This window comes from Myodes glareolus, chromosome 1, assembly GCF_982192425.1.
Source record: "Myodes glareolus chromosome 1, mMyoGla1.1, whole genome shotgun sequence".
Lineage (NCBI taxonomy): Eukaryota > Metazoa > Chordata > Mammalia > Rodentia > Cricetidae > Myodes > Myodes glareolus.
The window spans coordinates 61,227,800-61,239,077 of record NC_142026.1 but is presented as its reverse complement, the minus strand read 5'-3'; the positions used below and the strand labels follow the sequence as shown (position 1 = coordinate 61,239,077).

The following is an 11,278-nucleotide window of genomic DNA, read 5'->3' as shown; positions in this document are numbered from 1 at the left end:
CAAACACGCAGGTCACAGCACATAGGAGGTCGGGGAGGCTGGGCGCCATATTGCACTTTGAGAGTGGGGCCAGTTGGTTTTCCCCCTCAAATTGAAACCTGGGGGAGACTGGAGGCCATCATCTCCCTTTCCCACTCTGTGGAGAAGGTGTGACCTCCACTCAGGTCTTGGAGGAGATGGCCAGGAGGTGCCAAGGGCTAGTCCTGGGCCTTGGGCTGGTGTTAAGGGCAGACCAGACTACCCTGGTCACCAGCGGAATCCACCCTGCACCGCTCAGCTGCCGCTCCCCCCTTTGCCTGTCTTGGTCTTGGGGGATGCGGGTAGACCCTCATCGCCTTCACTGTCAGAGCTGCAGCCGCTGACGTCGGTGATCTCCAGCTCAGAGTCGCTGTCCTCCTTCCCACCCTGAGTGGCCTCTGGACCTCCCGCCCCTGGCAGTGCCAGACGAGGGGCGACTGCCAGCCCCGAGGGGCGCTCAGGGCCCAGGCCCTCCCCTGTTGCAGCAAGCAGGGGTGCAGCCATGGGACCTCCCCCTGCTCCTGCAGAGGGCAAGTGTCCCAGGGAACCCAATGGGTTAGGGTAGAAGTGAGGTGGGTAGAGAGAGGTAGGCAACTTGGGGAAAGGGCCCGTGAGGTATGGGTTAAAGTTCCAGGGGTAGTCAGGGAAGGCGCGGCCGTAAGGACCCAACAGGCTGGGGGGCTTGGAGTAGCTGGTGGCACCTGGGGGGGTGACATAGGGAACAAGTCAGACTGGCCCACTGCCCACTGGGGACCTGGGGGGTGACATAGGGAACAAGTCAGACTGGCCCACTGCCCACTGGGGACCTGGGGGGTGACATAGGGAACAAGTCAGACTGGCCCACTGCCCAAGGGGACCAGCTTGCACCAGGTGGACCTCCCCAGTGTACTTCTACTCAGGCTCTCCCACCTCTCCTCCACGTCATCTCTCCATTCTCCTACCTATTTCTTTAACTTGCCTCCCCCCAAAACCCTGCCAAGTTGCCAGCTCCCCGGCAAGCTGCTCAGCAGCAGCGTCTCTGCCTTGATTGGTTTTGTGAGGTGTTCCAATTGTGTGAGCCAAGTTGGCTTCCAGCTTGTGATCTCCCTGCCTCCTGAATGCTGGGTTGTGTAGTCCAGCGTGACACTGACCTTGACCTTCCAGTTCCAGTGCGCCCCTCGCCTCTGGGTCACTGGTATGTGCGCCACACCCAGCTGCTTCTGCGTAGGTAACCTGAGGCTTTGTGTAAGCTGAGCTACATTGTCACCCCCTTCCCTGGCCTTTAAACACATGCAACCACACAGAAACTCCAGACACCCCAGCCTGGACATCCCTCTGTCTTGTCCCCTGCAGGCCTCTTTTTCCACATGAGCAGATCCCCCCACCCCCAGCCCCAGGCCCTTACCAGAACCCAGGAATGGGAAGGGACTGTCCAAACGTAGTTTATCAGTCTCTGGGGCGAATAGGGGTGTCCGACCCCCTGGCTCTCCTAGGCGTGGGGTAGAGAACAGGTTCTGCAGGGTCTAGAGAGGAAAGTAGGGAAGGCAGTACTGCTTAGCCCTCTGTGGGGAGGGTCATGATGTAGGGGACACCCCACTAAGATCCAGCCCTAAGATGGCAGTATCCAAACTCACCTCAGGGGTCAGGGGTGGAGCATCTGGCCCAGGCGCCCCCCCAAAGGGTCCAGGTGTCAACAAGAGTGGGGAGCCAGTAGCAGCAGCAGCCATGTCCAGCAGTGGATAATTGACAAGCACAACTTTGCTGAAGTTGAATTTGTACGTGAACCTCTTCCCTTTGGTCTTGTGGAGAATGCGCTTGTTGTAGTAGTAACTGTGGGAGAGAGGATGGGGTTCTGGGGAGGGGCAGGGGAGGGTGAGGCAGTAGCTGGGCTCAAGTGCTTCTTGTTGCCACCCCCACCCAACTTCCACTCACAAGTACTGAGATCCAATGGAATTCAGTTCTAGGATACAGAGGGAGCACCCCCACCTTTTAGGGGGACCAGAAGGGACAGTGAAGGGAGAAGAGAGCATGATGGGAGCCTGGCCCACAGCCCCTCCTCACCGCAGGGCCCGGCTCAGCTTGTCATAATTCATGTGGGGCTTGCACTTGCGAATGCCCCATAGACGGGCCACCTCATCAGGGTCCTTGATGACAAATTCCCCATAGTCCCCCTGCCAGGCGATGACGCCCTGGTACTCCTCCTTCTGCAGCAGCTCCAGGATGAAGTGCCACAGCTGGATCTGCCTCGAGCCAGGGGAGGACTCCGGCTTGTAGGCCCAGTCTGGGAAGGCAAACCCTAGAGACACAAGACAGGGAAGCTTTAGGGCTAGGAAGCTGAGATAGGGTTCTGGGTCTCACTGGAGTCTGCAGCTGAGATGTTCAGTCTCTGAGGAGCATCTCTAGGGGCCTGTGTGTCACTCTTCAGACCTCTCCTGCTTGAGTCTGCTCCCCAAGTTACCTAAACAGCTGGAAGAAGCCCCTAGGCTTGTGCTCCCAACATGTTTTGTGCAATTGCCCCAGGTTCAGCCAAGGAAGGGGAGAATGGAATTGAGGGGGACACATTTCCTGCATCCATGGCTATCTTGAGGGGTGGCCAAGAGGGCACACCCTCACAGTGATCACCCTTAACCCTGCTACACTGTTAGGAAACCTTTGATATTTCCTGTGTCCTGACAGCTCTCACAACTGGCCGGTTCCCTGAGGCCCCATTGGAGCACACATGTATCCATGTATGTATCTATGTGCCTTTAATGTGTCCCCTCCCACATCCATGCACCCATCTTCAAGCTTTCCAATGTGAGGTGTGTGTCTGCACGCAGGCCCAGACCTATAGGTTCCCATGGTGACAGCAGATCACACAGCCACTTGCAATGTTATCCCATAGGACACAATCTCACCCAAGTGCCACACTCCTGCCTGGGGCCACTAAGGCCAACACCAGATAGAGAGGTTGCCTAAGATATAAGGACCCCAAACCCAGCATTGTGCACCCATTGCAACAATCACCACTATACACTAAAGGCCTCTGTTTGGTCCCCCTGACAAGTGTATGACAGAGACACATGAGCCCAACAGCCCAGCTAATACCTGGTGTGACAGACAATGAAGCAATGACACCAAAGTCCCCAGATAGACAGCTGAACACATGCAGGGTAACAGTGATAACTGAACAACTTCCCTTCCCATGGCCACATCCAGGCATGTGTATGTCAGCGCTCCCATGGCCCACTTGGTGTTACTTCACCCTGGAAGGAGCATCTACTATCCATATGCCCCTAGAAGCCTGGAGCAGGCAGAGATCTTGCCCACCCCTGGTCATCCCAACCTAGAAGGCTTTGGGTCCCAGTGTCCACAGCAACTCCTATGTCATCCTCCATCTCCTCCTACCTTCCGAGAGCTGGCATGACCCAGGTGTGAACACATGGTTTAATCTGACCTCTAGCAGGCTGGGAGCAGTGCAAGAGAAGCGGGAGAGGGCTCGGGGAAGCCGCCGCAGAGCTGGGGATGAAAGGGACTGTGTTGAGCTGGGAGACCTGTGTCCTTGGATCTAGTGCTGTGCAGCCAGGGGAACATTCCTTGCCCTCTCTGGATTGAGGTCCCAGAGGCAGGCAAGGAGCTGCAGAGTCCCACCCAGGCTGCCCTCTGGTGTGTAAGTGGGCACATGATGCCCTACCTGCTGAAGGACAGGCAGTTCTTGTCCATTCCCCATGGAAGAGGGATTTTTAATCAGGGTCAGTCTCACCTCAGATGCCATGATCAATCAGTCTAGATGGACAGTGGCCTAGCCTTACTCCTAGTACCCTTCCTCGGGAAAGCCATTGCGTCACAAACATGTTTGCACAACCAAAAGACAAGAAGGGATTCAATGGAGAGGGGACCTGCTACAGAAAGCAGACACAGACAATCCCCAGAACCAAGCAATGGGAGGCACACAGAGACACAGCCCAAAAACCAAGCCCAGATCTGATATACAGGTCCAGGGCCATCTATCCACACACTCCAAAATGTACCTCAGCTACCTGCTGAGGATGCCACGGACTACCAGAGACAGGCACAGCCTCCTTTCCCCACCAAGGCAGAGGCATAGCACACGAGCTGGCAGATGCCAAATGTACACATGCATGACCCCCGAGATGTTGAGCCCAGAGTTGCTCCTGTGGCCTCCCTCTGGGGTGCAGTCTGTGGAGCAGGCACAAGTTCACACAAAGACAGCCTCCTGCAGACACTGCCCTGTTACCCCCTCAGGAACACTGAAATGTGATGCCTGCAAACACGCCACAATGAAATTCCCGGCAACCAGCCAAACGGTTGGTTCTCAAAGACTCACCCCTATTAGTGAGCCCTGCATGCCCAAGCAGGTCCTGTTCCCCTGAGTACCACACACATCTTCTTGCATCCTCTCTTTAGGCTGAATCCCTCCCCTTGTGCCTATCCTAGAGGTATAGGCTCTGCCCTCAGCACAGTAGGTCCTGAGTGGGTGCAGACTAGGTGTACATGGCAGAGAAATACCAGATCTCAGTTCCTTTGGTCCTCATCCTCCAAAAGACCTTCAACCCTTGCGTCCCAGCAAGCAGGTGGCAGGGAGAGAGAGGGCCCTGAAGTTTCTGGTCAAGTTCCTCAAGAAAGGGTTTGTAGTTAGGGGACTGATGGAGACCCAGACAGACAGGTTCACAGGTACATAAGACAGATGAGGAAAAGGGAATATACAGGAGAGGGTGCAGCCCCTGGGAGCGGAGCGGGGAGGGCTGATGGACAGGACAGTTACAGTTACCAGGGGTCCAGAGAGCAGGCAGGGCAGGCGGGGCGAAGAGAAGGTCTGAGACGCAGCTACAGTCCATGGCAGAGCGAGCCCTGCAGAAGCCGGGACAGACAGGACAGCGAGAGAACCGGGTCAGCCAGCGGGTGCTGCGGGTCTTCCCCCTCCCAGGCTCTCTGCTATCAGCCCGCCCAGCTGCCCTCAGTCCCCACTCTCTCCCTTCTGGCAGCCCGGCTCCCTAACTAGAGCCACCATCCTTCCCCTTCCGTCCTCCTTGCCTCCCCATCTCTTTGGTCCTCTTCACTCTAGCCCAGTGAGGGATTCACCAGCCGCAGGCTCTCAACACCCTCCACTCACCCCGATGCCCCAGGCCCACTTCTTGCTATCCTGCCTCCCGCCTGACTTCTGGGGGAGTAAGGGGTTGGTCCCTGGGTGTCTCCCTGTGCCCGTGGCTCTCTCCAGCTACTTCAGATTTATCGCACAGAAACACAAACTCGCCCCCACCTGGCTGACCCCCGGCAGCTCCCTCTGTGGCTCATGCTGCAGCAGTGGCCAGCTCAGAGATAGCAGAGCTGGGTACCTGCTAGCCGGGCTGGGAGGAGCAGACCCAGCCCTTCCCTTTCTTCCCCAGGTAGACACTACCTCCCCCACACCCCTAGTTTGTCCTCTGAGCCCACAGACCCTCCTGTCAAACCTGTCGCTCACCAAAGGTTCTCCATCATCCTTTCCCCTGAGATTGGCCCTCTAGGCACCCCTTCTAGGAGCTCCAACCCCCCCCAGTCCTTCCCCTCAGACCAGTAGTCTTTTCCCTTCCTCCCAAAGCAGACCCAAGCCTGCAGACGATGAACAGAACCCATGGACCCCTGCCTCAAACCTGCTGTTCAAAGATTCTCCAGCCATTCCTTCGAAGACCAGCCAGCCTCCCTCTCAGATACTCCCTCCCAGCAGAGAGTCCTCCACACACACGTCCACTCAGATTGGTATCCTCCCACAGACACCCTTGCCCTCACCCTAGACTCTCCCTCAGACACCAGTCCCCTCAGATTGGCATCCCCACTTAGATACCCCTTCCTCAACTGGTCTCTGCCCTCGGACACCACTTCCTCTGGCAGTGCCCCTGCTTAGGACAGCCTCTTCCCTTGGATCTGCCTCCTCCCTGCACAGACCCCTTGAATTCCCATTCCTTCAGAAACCTCACCCCTTTCCTAGCACTGCCCCCCTCCATGAGCTCTGCCCTTCAGACACCTTCACCCTTAGTCCTCTGCCCCCCCCACTCCTCTGCCCCCCACTCCTCTGCCCCCCTCCACTGCAGATAGCCTCAGACAAATCCTTTAGCTATCCCGCCTGCACTCAGAGATCCCCATGCACCCCCCAGACACCCACCCACTAGGTCTTCTCGCACCCGCAGTTCTGCAGTTCTACACCCACACACCTCACCCCTACCACATCTCCATAATAAACCCCACCTCAGCCCTGGGGTCTCCCCTGCCCATGGCCATCCCTCCCATACTCCATCTCTCTGGGAGCCCTTCTTTATCTCTGCTTCTCCCTCTTCCCGTTCTCTCCCTGCACTTGGCCTCCTCTTCCCTGCACCTGGAGTGTCTTCCTGCATCTCTCCTCAACTCTTTTCTCCCATTTCTCTGCCTCTGCACCCCCTCCCACGGCTGTCTCCTGGTCCCCCACCCCTATTTCCTTCTCCACCCTCACTTCATCCACCTCCCCACCTCTCTCTCTCTCTCTCTCTCTCTCTCTCTCTCTCTCTCCCCTCCTCTCTGCTCCCTTCCTCTCAGCCCCGCCCATCCCATCTCTCTGCCGCGTGTCTCCACCATCTCCCTATCTCTCTCCCTACACTCATCCCTCATCTAACTCCCCCCTCCTGTTCTCGCTGCCTCTCTGTGTTCCCCCCTCCTCCCTTCCCCACCCCCACCCCCCATTGGCCCCTCTCATTTCCGTGTTGGTTTTGATTTCTCTTCCCAACGCTTTCAACTCCCCGCCGCCTCCTCCGGACACGTTATAACGAGGAGCCGTGGGATCGGCGCTCCGGGCCCTGCTCCCACGCTCCCTCCCGTCGTCTCTCCACACGTCTCTACCTTGTTGCAGTCTCTGCCGCCACTTTTTCTCTATATCTCCTGTGTTTAGTCTCTGTCCTGTGTGTGTCAGCACCCCCACACACACCCCAGGACGCGACTGGCCCCTCCAGCTGGGTCCCACCCATGACCAGTGTTTCTCCGGGTCTCCACATCTCTCTGTCCCTGGGTCTCTGGGTCTTTAGTCTCCACAGGGCTCCTTTCTCCATTTCTGGGTCTCCACATCTCTGTCTTGAGTCTCTGTTTCTTGCGAAGTCCCCATCTCCATGTCTATCTCCAGGTCTCTCTTTCAGTCCCAGTGTCCCTCTCTTGGGACCCCTTTGATCTCGCCATGCCCCTGGCACCCCCCTGGCCCCATTGATTGCTGATCGACCCGGGGAGGAAGTAGGGCCTGCGGCCTGGGGCTATAGGACCAGGCAGGAGCTTCACAGAGCCACTGGACAGATGGACAGAAGGCCCCAGCCCCAGTGGCTGAGGAGGGGGAGCAGCCGCATCATGTGCTCCTCCCCACCGGCCGGCACGGTGCGGATGGGGACTCCGGGCAAGCTTTAATTTTTAATTTTATTTTGCTTCCTCCACCCCACTCACCCCCATCTCTAGCGCCCGCAGCCATGGCACCGAATGTGTGAGCTGAGCGTGTGAGGCAGCTAGTTGGAGAGGGGCTGGGCGGGCAGGGGCTGCCCGCCTCTGCTCTTTGCCAAGCACAATCACACAGACCCACACCTACTGCAAGCACACAGCTCACATCACACAGGCCAACACAGTCACACGTACACTACCACGTCCCCTACTCCACCATCACACACAAAACACACCCTGTCTAGATCAAGGGAATCACACACATCCCCAGTCACACACAACCCATGCAGCCCAGCCCACACACATCATTGAAGCTACACACAGCAGCAACATTGTCATGTTCAACAGTAGCAAACACACGATCTGACTAGACTGATGCATATTAACACAGGCACACTGTCACTCACCAGTGGTCACAAATATGGGAAGGCAGACCTTCAATCACGGGCACACAGTCACACACATAGACAGTGTCAGGGAAAACAGAGACACACCCGTCTATGTCAGGGATGCTTTGTGTGCCTGTCTGCACAGGACCCAATGTGTGTGTGTTTGGCGGAGGGTCTCTGGTGCCTGTCTATGTGGCCCTGTGTGTTCGTTGCTGACTTGGCTGTGCCGCTCTGTGTCTGGGGCCAACTCAGACACATAGCCACAGTCATTGTCCCCAGAACAATCTGCACAGTGGGGAACCTGCGTAGCAGCCCCCACCCCCAGAGAGGGTGCCCACTGAGAGGTGCCCGACTGGACCTTGGCATCACTGCTGTTGCTGCCACCATGGGCCTGTCTGGCCACCGTCTACGGGTCTTTTCAACATTTCTCTGTGTGTGTGTTCAAAACGTGTGCTTGCCTCATACTGTCTCGTCGTCAGTCTTCAATCATATCCCCCTCATTGTCTGTCTATCTGTCACTGAGGGTCTTTTGTTGCTCATCTCTGTGTACCTCTGATTCCGGCTCCGGGTCCATCCCTCTGTCCCTCCTGGCTTCTGGGCCTCTCTGCCTCTGTCTCCTTACCCCATCACCCCAGCCCCCTGGGCTGGGGTTTAACCAGCTGTTTTGATTTCTCTAAGCTGCGCTGGCCGCCTCGGGAGCTGCCTCAGGCCTCACACCGCCCCCAGCCCCTTCATCCCTCACCCAGGCCCCCCCATTCCCACCTCCCCTTAACACAATCTGCACAAGTGGAATGAAAATTGATTTTTTTTTAAATTTCATATCTTCTCCAGGGCTCTGTCTAAAGAGGAGAGAGACACGGCCCAAGACCCCTCTCCCCCCACTGCCCCTGAATACACACCACACACACACACACACGCACACACACACACCACACCCTGGAGCATGCAGCCTTCTTCATATCACATGTCTGTGTGGACACAGCTGTGCACACAGTCCAGATGTCCAGATGCACAAGGACGCTGCTCGGTCACAGACATGCAGACCATACACACCCCTAGACCAGGGCCATGCTGCTAGCCCCTGATTATGAACCCTTCTCCATAAGCAGTGCGTACCCTGTTCCACCCAGTGTAGGGCTGTGGTCCCTGTAGTCACATACAACGGGGTGCCTGTACTCAACACACCTATCTGTCCAGGTTCTAGCCATGTCTGGTATATACAAAGGCAGACTCAGGGACTACCTCACCATAGGCAGCAAGACACCCATGGCTGTCCTGGCAAAGAAGAGGTCTGGAGGTGCTGTCAGACCAGTATCTGCCACCCTTACTTCAAATATCACTCAATTCCCACCCCTGCTGTCATCAACCAAACACTCTGGCCTGGCGCTTAGGCAGGAGTGTCTCTGTGCCAACACTCCATAGTTCACATCCTATATATCACACATACCATATACATGCTGTACACATGTAACATGCCATATACACACAGTATACATACTTACATCACACACCATGTACAGCAGATTGTCTGTATACACTCTACATACATGCTGCACACATACCATACACCATATATACACCACAGACAAAACTATATACTCCTCCTATATACCATACACACAGCACATGACATACGACATACATTACATATAGCACACCACATTCCCATGTAACATATACACAAACACTACATACCACATGTCACAAACCTATCACGTACTGTGTGTACACATACCCATGACACCCCCATATATACACCACACACATACTACACATGCAGGTTACATAGAAACTATATGCCACACAAAGGCACATTCCATGTGGTATGTGTGAAACCACACAGATACCATATTTCAAATGTCACACTTCCACATGCTACCCATGCTATCCCCATATTACACACAGATACCAAATTTCACACATCACATACAGATACTAAACACATGACACCTCCCACACACATTAAACACAGCCTTTGTTACTTAGTGACACACACAAACACAGGAAATGCAAGAACTGAAATCCCCTATAACCCCTACATACAGAGTCACCCATGATACGCAGGCCCACATGGAGGCAGACACGGTGACCCAAACACACTTTCTCACATGTCGTTTATAGACACAGCCTCACACACAGCATTGGCCCAAGTTCACATTGTGTGCACACACACACACACACACACACACACACACACACAGCTGTTAGCATTCTTCAGGGTTGGCCATGCACACACACAGCTGCAGATCAGCCTTCTATCCAGCCTACTACACTTTGTTTCCCAAATGACTGCATGTGCATGCACACACAGAGAACACCATCAGCATCCACAGCCAGAGTCGGACGTGGGCTCAGAGACGCAGTTCCCACTGAAATCAATTTGCCACACAGCTGGGGTCTGACACAGGTCCAGGGACCTCTGGAGCCATGCCCTGCTGCTCTTCCCTGGTGGGCCCCTCATTCTCAGCAACCCCACTGCCAATGCCCCCCCCCCCACCGCCCGCCCTCCCACCAGGCTTCTCCTGGACTCAGTCTCCTTACCTCCTCACCCTCAGGGACGGGCTGTCCTACCCTGGTCACTCCACAGCCCTGCACAGCCCTGCACAGCCACACGATGCAGAAACACCAAACACAGCACAACCCAACGTTCTGGGCAGTCATACTAGACACGCACAGCTGGGCACCACACGTGTCCCACTGTCACATTCATGGACATGGTGTGCGCGGCTTTGCGCAGCCCTGCAACCTCGCACGTAAACACACCCAATCCCTGTGCCTGGGGACACGCACAACAATCGACACATGCCATATTTACATGTACTGCAACACACAGGCACACGCAAGGGGACTTCTGACAAGGCTTCATTGCACGGCAGGGCCAGGGTCTGGACAAGGTCTAGCTGGTACCAGATTTGGGTTGGTCAGGACATACCAGGCAAGGGGCAGAGGAGCCCAGTGCCTGGAAGGGCAGGAATGGAGACTCACACCCCACCTAGTCATGTCTCTATCTCTCTCTCTCTTTAGGTATCTCTGTCTGGAGCCATGCTTGTCTCTTTGAGTCTCTGTCTCTCTCCTGGAGCCCCAGTCTCAGCACAGATGTCCCTGGGGCTGCAGCCAGCGTTCAGAACGATGTCAGTGGGGGTAGTGGTGAGGGAGAGTCCCCAGGGAGGTGGGAGCTGCAGTGCCACGCACCCCGCCTACCAAACAGTGCTGGGGGAGGGGAAGGAAGTGGAGATGCAAGCAGCCCAGCCTAGGCTACTCCTCACAGAGACCCTGAGTCATGGAAGAGGCTGGGGGGCTGGTAACGGACACCGAGGGTCATAGAAAGAGGGGAAGGGCCAACAGAGGCAGTGAGACCAGAGACAGAGCAAGAGATACAGAACAGATAAAGTGGACTGGCCCAAGCTAGGCTAGAAAGAGGAAGCTGGACCCACAGAGACTGAGAGACAGGAGAGACTGAATCAGGGAGA

At 55.9% G+C, this 11,278-nt stretch overlaps 1 protein-coding gene across 1 annotated transcript; it reads right to left on the bottom strand.

The window, feature by feature from the left end:
• Positions 1 to 177: 177 nt before the first annotated feature.
• Erfl (ETS repressor factor like) lies at positions 178 to 4,835 on the bottom strand. The gene is made up of 5 exons (XM_087907888.1): positions 4,769 to 4,835; positions 2,059 to 2,293; positions 1,632 to 1,827; positions 1,403 to 1,520; positions 178 to 719 (listed from the first exon to the last, which is right to left on the bottom strand). The coding sequence occupies exons 1-5, from the start codon at positions 4,833 to 4,835 to the stop codon at positions 274 to 276; spliced, it is 1,062 nt and encodes a 353-aa protein (XP_087764014.1). The 3' UTR covers positions 178 to 273.
• Positions 4,836 to 11,278: the final 6,443 nt, after the last annotated feature.